This window comes from Syngnathus leptorhynchus, chromosome 20 (assembly GCF_054491065.1).
Source record: "Syngnathus leptorhynchus isolate UIUO chromosome 20, UIUO_Slep, whole genome shotgun sequence".
NCBI lineage: Eukaryota > Metazoa > Chordata > Actinopteri > Syngnathiformes > Syngnathidae > Syngnathus > Syngnathus leptorhynchus.
Genome location: NC_141214.1, coordinates 5,390,448 through 5,398,510, shown reverse-complemented (window position 1 = coordinate 5,398,510; position 8,063 = coordinate 5,390,448). Strand labels below are relative to the sequence as shown.

At 42.1% G+C, this 8,063-nt stretch overlaps 3 protein-coding genes and 1 non-coding gene across 4 annotated transcripts; 3 read left to right on the top strand and 1 right to left on the bottom strand.

Annotated features, from left to right (window-relative positions):
• Positions 1-137: 137 nt before the first annotated feature.
• Positions 138-2,661, bottom strand: tmem79a (transmembrane protein 79a). Its single transcript, XM_085900269.1, has 5 exons — positions 2,522-2,661; positions 1,141-1,830; positions 886-1,068; positions 563-785; positions 138-478 (listed from the first exon to the last, which is right to left on the bottom strand). Exons 2-5 carry the CDS (start codon positions 1,721-1,723, stop codon positions 286-288), a joined length of 1,182 nt encoding a protein of 393 aa, XP_085756395.1. The 5' UTR covers positions 1,724-1,830; positions 2,522-2,661; the 3' UTR covers positions 138-285.
• Positions 2,662-2,880: 219 nt separating this feature from the next.
• On the top strand, positions 2,881-4,475 carry rps27.1 (ribosomal protein S27, isoform 1). The gene is made up of 4 exons (XM_085900274.1): positions 2,881-3,024; positions 3,535-3,643; positions 3,718-3,828; positions 4,327-4,475. The coding sequence occupies exons 1-4, from the start codon at positions 3,019-3,021 to the stop codon at positions 4,353-4,355; spliced, it is 255 nt and encodes an 84-aa protein (XP_085756400.1). The 5' UTR covers positions 2,881-3,018; the 3' UTR covers positions 4,356-4,475.
• On the top strand, positions 4,112-4,242 carry LOC147041092 (small nucleolar RNA SNORA35). The gene has a single exon (XR_015063046.1). It is a non-coding gene; the product is annotated as a small nucleolar RNA SNORA35 (small nucleolar RNA).
• Positions 4,476-5,069: 594 nt separating the features above from the next.
• On the top strand, positions 5,070-7,033 carry LOC147041090 (cyclin-dependent kinases regulatory subunit 1). Its single transcript, XM_085900781.1, has 4 exons — positions 5,070-5,217; positions 5,452-5,519; positions 5,645-5,772; positions 6,528-7,033. Exons 2-4 carry the CDS (start codon positions 5,461-5,463, stop codon positions 6,572-6,574), a joined length of 234 nt encoding a protein of 77 aa, XP_085756907.1. The 5' UTR covers positions 5,070-5,217; positions 5,452-5,460; the 3' UTR covers positions 6,575-7,033.
• Positions 7,034-8,063: the final 1,030 nt, after the last annotated feature.

Here is an 8,063-nt window from a genome sequence, read left to right as displayed (position 1 = left end):
TTCACCTGTGTGCTTCGTCTATTCGAAAAGTTTTCAGGTCTCGACACGTATTGATTGGCCTCGTTTAAACATTCCAAACTTTCAAAACAAATCAGCTGCTTATAAATAAGCGACAGAAAAAAATATATCTGCAATACTTCAACCTCATAAAAAGATTTATTTACAGTTGCTGTTAAGATGTACAGTGTTGTTTGAGTAATTTTGTAGGAGATCAAAATTCAATCCAGTCTAATGCGAGTTTAGGGATGTCGAGGGCAATATATCGAGATAGCTTTTCGTTAGTACTCAGCCCCACCAACGCTGCTGGGGCGGAGAGGCCGTGGCGGGCGGCTCCACGTCAAAGACGGCATCGGTCCCCGTCGAGGAGCAGACAAAGTAGAGGTTGGCGGCCAGCATGACCAACATAGGGAAAAAGGACAGACCGAAACCAAGGCCTCGGGCGCTGCTGCCCAGCGACAAGCACAGCCAGTAGATCAACCTGAGGCGGGGGGGGGGGGAGAAAAAAAAATCCACTATGTATGCAAGTTTTCATACAAAACTGGTGATGGTGGTGTTGTAGTACCTTCCAAAGACGAAGATGATGGTGAGCAGCGGCACTATTTTGACGAGATTGTGGCTAACGTAGGACGCCAACACAGCCAGCTGGAGGAAGTAGAAGAGGAAGAGGCCCACCGATTGGCTGACGTAATGTCTGTGCACTGACACTTTTCTATTTGGCGCTTTGTTCTGGAAGGAAGGGGTCACCTCGCCGTAGCGAACCCTGGCCACGCCGTGTACCAGCACGCCTACGACACAGTGAGAATGGATTTAAAAAAAAAAAAAAAAAAAAACAACACAATGCGAACTTGATCTTCCCCCAGGATGACCGCTAAGAGGCAACGTTACCAAGCAATATGGGTACTGAGGCAAAGATGGCGCATCGCAGTGTGTACACCACCCTGTGGGGGGCGCTGCCCATCAGTGGGGAGTCAAAGGGCAGGAGTGCGTATCCTCCCCACACCAAGAAAGGAAACACCAGCGCCGCTGATGCCGTCCACAAGGCCAACTTCAGCTTCTCGCTGCACAAAGCTAAACACGACACGGATGCACTTTGAATACGATGGAAGAAACGCCGCGATGCTGATTCCGAGATCTACTCACAGTCTGGCTGTTCATCCCAGTCGTTATAAATTGGCGGCGTTTGAAACTCCCTCGGGTTCTCCTTATCGTGATCATCTATGTCCACGTCCAGTTTGTTCTCTTGGGGGACGACCTCACTGGACTGCCTCCGCACTATTTTCACCTGAGGAGTGAAACCCGTGGTACCTTTCTCCGAGACCCAATTGGACGTTTCTTCTTCCTCGTGTTCATCGTCGGCCAGGGATCCATCTCCTTTGCTGTCTCTCGGCGACGGAACCAGATCATCTCTCCACTTGTCGCCCTCGGGCATGCTCTCGCGCCACTTGGCTTTGCTCAGCCCCTCGTCTTTGTCATCGGTGTCGGACATGCAAACCCCCGATGAGACGCCGTCCGTGTCTTCGCTCTTCTTCCCCCTGTCGCCAGGCCACGGCAGGGTGGCGTCGCTGGCTCCTGGAACCACCTCTTCCTCTGTTTTTACTTTTTCTTCATCTTCTTCCTTCAAATCATCTTCTGCAATCTTGTTACCTCCCGTCAGTTGGCTTGGTGCAATCGGGCCGACTGGCAGAAGCTTATGCAGTTCCTCGTCGGACAATGGGCCAGACATGTTTAATCCTCTTCGAAGTAAAATTTGCAAAATTGTCTGTGAATGCTAAGTTGTAAGGCCGTCAAAAATACGTCCTCCACATACACCGTAGCATCATTTAATTTCCCCTGTGAGAAGTTAACATTTCAAAATGAGTAAACACTTCAACATCTTTGAGACAATGTCAAAGGGTATAAAAAAAAAGTCCTTACACCTTTATTCAAATGCAAGGATTTTCTGCTTTGTTATTTACGAGGTCATGGCTGCATGATGAGAACATTCGAAAAATTCAATTGAGCTGTACAAGTTAGAGGTCAGAATAATACTAGAAAAGATTTTTTGAAATGACTCATCTTTGTAGAAGAACACAATTGAATAAGGGTGTGCAGACTTTATATAATCACGCTTGTGACTTGGGATGTTATTATCACGCCTAATCCTTTTTTGATTTTATGTTTTATTAAATACTTTAAAATTAAAACCTACCTGTATTTTACATTGAATAAAGCAGGAAGTAATTGTTGTATACGTAGCTACTTCATGGTGACACTTGTGGACAAAGTCTGACCAGAGTAAACTCGAAAAAAAAAATACTGACAGTAAACTCTACCAGCGTTAATAACCTTTAAATACCAGTTTGTGTTTTGACAGGAACATTTGAACGTCACTGTTGGTGTGGGGAACTGAACCAAATCAAACAAACCTATTGAGCATTATCGACGCAAGTGTGAGCTAAAAAACAAATGCGGAGGAATTTGAAACTTATTTGGCCCACTTTCGCACACTAACAACAGCAATATATGTAAACTGTCCACTCACCTTGTTAGTCCACCCAAACACACCAAAGTGAGTCGAATTAAGTCGAGAAAAGTGAAAACTTGGTTTGTGTTTTTAATCGTTCGTCACAGGCGGAAGTGATACAAAGAAGTTAGCATGACAGGTGTGGTAGGTGTACTCAGTACCTGCGTGGTGACGTCATCGCCCAACGATTTAATTATCTCGTTTGTTTGGAACAAGTAAGGTAAAGTCCAATAGTTCTGATTTTTAGGTTTTATTCCTGCAACTAAATTAGAATATGGCACAGAATACATATGGAAAAACTCGTATGTTTTGGATTCCCGGAAGTGATCACTGGCAGATACTGACCAGAAGATGTCGATAGAGTGACGCCTGTTGTAGAAGTTTCGACCTCACCAAGATGGCCGCGGTGGTCGCACCGAATCCGTCATTTCCGGCTAGAAGCTGAACGCAACGAGGAATATTAAGGCCTCGCTTCCGGTCGTTCCTCCTTTTCGGCAGCGGCTTTCCTCGCCAACATGCCAGTGAGTATCCGCACCACCTTATCTAACGATATTTCTCCTCGTATAATAGCGTTTTTGACGTCCGTTTGCGGCCCTACGTTTAGCGTAGACCTATGCAATTTCGCTCCTGCGTTCCTCAGCCATCCTTGCTGACTTGTAGACGCACTTTGTCCGAAATTAAACTGCATTTTTTTTCGAGCGCATTGAGGCTCAAGATGGCGGCGCGCACACGGCAAACATGAAGAGAGTCGTGCCGAGCCTTGTTCTTCGAAGACTCCCTCTGTGCTTCTCTACATTAAATAAATGGCCCATTTTTTTGGGGGGGGGTCGCTTTTTAAGAACATTTATTAGGTATTCAATGTCCCTAAAAAATAACGGGCAGGTTACCTAACCTATCAAGTTGGCCAACTTGTAAGACAAATTCGGAACAACCGGTTTGGTTCAATTAAATCTCCACCCTGTGGTATCACTACCATATCATGTCCCGCCTTTAACACCACAATTGCCAATGATTTAATGTCGCCCTAATAGCTCGCGAAAGACTTGTTGCACCCATCTCCAGAGGAGACAAGGAGGAGGCACAAGAAGAAGCGCCTTGTTCAAAGTCCCAACTCTTATTTTATGGATGTCAAATGTCCAGGTAAGATGCTGCAACGTTGCAAAATGACTTTAGGGCAAAATTCAGTTTTAGAATTTGACTTTGTGTGTGTGCAGGATGCTACAAGATTACAACAGTGTTCAGCCACGCGCAGACTGTCGTGCTGTGTGTCGGCTGCTCGACGGTCTTGTGTCAGCCCACAGGCGGAAAAGCACGTCTAACAGAGGGTCAGTATCGCCCAGCTAGAAAATACATTTGTGGCTCTACTAAAGGCAAATGACAAAGTAGCCCCCAAGAACTCATAAGGAGCCCACAGGCTAAAAATGTTAGTTTGAAGACTGTCACAACTGCTGTGTAAGCTGCAATAATATATTTTTTTTTTCCACAGAGGATCAAGAATATTAGGTTGTTTGTGTTGCACCTCTAGTTTTCAAATGTCTGTCGAGGTACCACTGACTAGTACTATCCTTTATTATGAAGAGTAAAATGTGGATTAGCTTTGTTGCTTTCCCGCACTACTACGTGACTGGATTTCCTGTTTGGTGGTCTTCTAGTCTCACTGATGTGCCAGATAAACCTCAGTTTGCAGAAGGGTTGAGCTTGACCACCGGTTCCCCCCCTTTCGAAGATTGAGAACAAGCCTTTAAACTCTGTGTTTGGAGTCAGAGTGCAGTTAGCTGACAGATGAGCACTGACTTTTTGGTCTCTTGACTTGTGTTCCTCAGGGTGCTCGTTCAGGAGGAAGCAGCACTAAAATGTTTCTTGCATTGAAGAGGTGACGAAGGGACGGAGCGCGGGAGAAAGATGCCACCATGGCATAAGATGTAACCGCCGCCCTCCGTTTCTTGTTTCTCAATAAAATGTTTTGGCTAAATGAACGAGTTGGATTCTTTGAGGCAAGTGCTTTATTCTTAATGACTGCTGGGATTCTGAAGAAACAACTGCTTCATTAAACTAAAGTTAAGTAAAAATAGTGACCTTACTGTTCATTGTTGAGCTCAGTAATAAGTTGTGCTTTTGCAAAAAAAGCAGTGTACCATGTCGAGCTTGAATTTTGTGGCACAGTTAAGGGCTGCAAATTAATAGTGCAAAATGTCAACTTTGTCATCTTTAATGCTCTTTTGACAGCACGTCATGTTTTAAATGTACAATAAAACGGATCTTTTTTTTGCACCAACACAATTTGAGAGCAAATAAGCGCATTCCATGTGGATCATAACCCCCAAACTAAAAAGTATTTCTTAAAATTGTTCCGCTTATACAGCACACGTTTTGTAATGGACCCCAAAAGTAAATAAATTCGTTGGAAAATGAGCAAGTTATGGCTTGTTTGCACGTTGAATTGCATTTGACAGGGAAGTCGCCCCTGCTATCAGGCTAACTGGGAGGCGCCATTGAGAAACGTCATCATTCCGCGACGCGACAATTGGACCAATAGGCTTCCAGGTTGTGTCAGCCAATGAGACGATGCCAAGTCCATTTGAACAGTGAAGCGGGCTCTCGTTGCTATTGTAGGGTCAACTCAAGGGAGCGCCACCTTCAAAGCCGTCGAGCTCCTAAAAACACAACAGAAGACTCCAATAATTCCAAAATATACCTCTGTTGAATCGTTTAAGGTAAAATGTGTACTTTTTTACAACACTTTGCGTGTTTGTTTGCCACTTTCATGACGTCAAATTTTTCATCTTTCGCCTTTTCGTGGCTAGCTTAGCTGACCTAGCTAAATGATAAAACGTAAATTGCCGACGACTTACCGCTAAACGGTTACATTTAACAATTTATTAAGTTGATAAGTAAAAAATTTGCTTCCTGAAGCTGTCCTTGACGCTATTTTATTTCCTTTCCACCAGGCTGTCAACATGTCGCACAAACAGATATACTACTCTGATAAATATGACGATGAGAAATATGAATACAGGTATGTGCATGGCTAAAGTACATTTGTAGTTTTCAAACCAATTAGGTTGGCAAAATCCAATTGCTAGAAACCCTGCAGGCTTTGTGATTTTTTTTTTTCTCTATTTCTTTGGTGGAATTATGTAGACACGTAATGCTGCCCAAGGACATAGCAAAGCGTGTGCCAAAGACTCATTTGATGTCAGAATCCGAATGGAGGAACCTTGGCGTGCAGCAGAGCCAAGGATGGGTGCACTACATGATCCACCAACCAGGTAAGTTAGATTTTTATTATTATTATTGTTTTTTTTTATTATTATTTATTTATTTTATTGAAAATGATCACATTCATAGTACACAGCACCAGCCAGCTAAGTTATTAATTTTGGAATGAAAGTGTCGCATTCATAGTACCAGCCAGGTAAGTTTTAGCTTTTTGGAATGAAAATGTCAATTTCATAGTGCCACCCAGGTAAGTTTTTGGAATGACAATGTCACATTCATTGTATGGAAACAAATGGTTCTAAGCACACGAGGGCATCTAAATGTTGAAAATAAAATAATATAGTCCTGTCATGGTTGTGGTTTCATTGTGCAGATATTGCCACCATTTTGATTAAAAATCTCCTTTTTTTTTTTTTTTAATAACTGCAGAACATTGTGGGTTGTTACTTCTGTATTCATCAAAAAGGTGTTTCTGTAACAATTGAGTTTTTATTGTTGGAAATGTGTACTACAATTTCTGCACTCATAAAAAAGAAAAGCTCAGTTTGATATTCGATGTCGGGCAAGTTGCTTCCAAGTTCACTAAAAGAACAGCAAAGTTATTTGAAAACAATGATGACCTTCAACATGACAGTAAGTTAACAATAATATCTTAATTTCCCCCCCAATTTTGACATAGTAACCATATTTTTTCTAATATATATATAAATCAAAGTAATTTAATGGCAATTTAGTTGATGATACATTCTAATCTTTTACACGTAATTTATTTAATAATCCACTTTTTTATCATCCCACCCCACAGAGCCACACATCTTGCTCTTCAGGCGTCCCCTGCCCAACCAAAAGTAAAGAAAGAAAACTAGCAGTCGTGCTGTTGGATTACAAAGCTCCTTTGTGGCACTGGCCTGACTTGAAATGGATCATGTCGTGGAGTGAAAAGGGCGATCGTAAAATGACTTGAACATCATCGGCGTTATGAAATAATGGAAGAAAAGTCAAAGTATCACTTCAGTTTTGATGGGGGTAAAAATAGACTTTTGAACTTTTGCTATGCTTGTCTACTAATCTTTCTGTCAAAGTTATTTGCGGTTAATTTTCTTTTTTACATATTGGGTCGAGCTCTAGGGGGGAAAAGCCAAAAAGTAAAGTTTGGAACCTCACTTGTGGTGTTCATCCGACAACATCACGGACATGCGGCGTGACATTGCTGCTAGGTGAAAATAAATGTTTCGCTGATTTTTGTCATGGAAGCTGCTTTAGTGGATTTGATCATTCTTGTTTGCTTTTTTTTTTTTTTTTTTTTATAAATCATCCCCTTGCAAGAGAATGAAATGCCGGAATGTAGGCTAATTGTGAACACGAGCTCCTCGGCATCTATGAATGTTGTGCCGTTTATGAAATAAATATCAAATGTTTTTAAATGCACATGCATGTGATCTTTTTATTTATAAATATCTGACTTAGTTTATCAAATGAATTCAAACAAATTATGAACCAAAATAATTTTGGGGCAATTTTGTGGTATTACAAAATACCACAAAATTGAGCTTTTAAAATAGACTGAAATTTGCTTTTTTTTTATTTTTAAGGTTTCTTTTTGTTATGTGAACAATAGGGGACAGTACAAAACCCCCAGTCTGCTCTTTTGTTGTACTAAACTGATTTTTTTTTTTGTGACATTGTTGGTATTCATCTTCTGAACTTCCCTATTTTTCTTTTCATGCCTTCCATTTGCAAGAAAACCATCCGTTAGCTATTTACTTTGGTCTTTCAGTACTGTGAGCAAACAAAATCCCAGATGCACTCTCTTTGACTTTGCTTCAGTTGGTCTCGGCACAGCAGGGGGTCAACGCCACATGTCAAAGCTAATGTAGCAAAGAAAGACTTTAGGCCCGTCTGACAATTCCCAGAAAATATTTCCGAGGTAATCACGCTGGCCGGTCGGCAATTGCAGCTTCCCGCTGAGATCCAGACGCGCAATCTTGCAAGCCTTAAAGGTGTGATGGGGCGTTAGGAAAAAAGCTTGTGCATCTGCCGCCGCTATCTGCGAATCAGCTCCTAAAATTGCTTCCTGTTGCTGCCGTAAAGGCAAATGATAACCCGAGCTGTATTTACCGAATAGCAAAGAGTGGCAAAATGAGCCAATTTATGTGACAGGTGACCTTTTACTCCAAATGTGCCTGCTAGGTTGTTAGTTCTATCCTCCGGTCCCAAAGTCTCGCCTGCGGTAAACATCCAGTTGGCCGCATACACTTTTTGCATCTTGGATTAAAGTGGAAAATGTCACCGAATGCCACTCCTAAAGCTTGAAAAATGATTCTGGCAGCCATGTTATTGT

Coding starts and splice junctions, on each gene's coding strand:
- LOC147041090 (XM_085900781.1), top strand. CDS start 5,461: ATGTCGCACAAACAGATATACTACTCTGATAAATATGACGATGAGAAA. Junction 5,520..5,644: donor GATGAGAAATATGAATACAG/GTATGTGCATGG, acceptor GGAATTATGTAG/ACACGTAATGCTGCCCAAGG. Junction 5,773..6,527: donor CTACATGATCCACCAACCAG/GTAAGTTAGATT, acceptor CCCACCCCACAG/AGCCACACATCTTGCTCTTC.
- tmem79a (XM_085900269.1), bottom strand. CDS start 1,723: ATGTCTGGCCCATTGTCCGACGAGGAACTGCATAAGCTTCTGCCAGTC. Junction 1,069..1,140: donor CTGGGATGAACAGCCAGACT/GTGAGTAGATCT, acceptor TGTCGTGTTTAG/CTTTGTGCAGCGAGAAGCTG. Junction 479..562: donor ATCATCTTCGTCTTTGGAAG/GTACTACAACAC, acceptor CCCCCGCCTCAG/GTTGATCTACTGGCTGTGCT.
- rps27.1 (XM_085900274.1), top strand. Junction 3,644..3,717: donor TATGGATGTCAAATGTCCAG/GTAAGATGCTGC, acceptor GTGTGTGTGCAG/GATGCTACAAGATTACAACA. Junction 3,829..4,326: donor AAAAGCACGTCTAACAGAGG/GTCAGTATCGCC, acceptor TGTGTTCCTCAG/GGTGCTCGTTCAGGAGGAAG.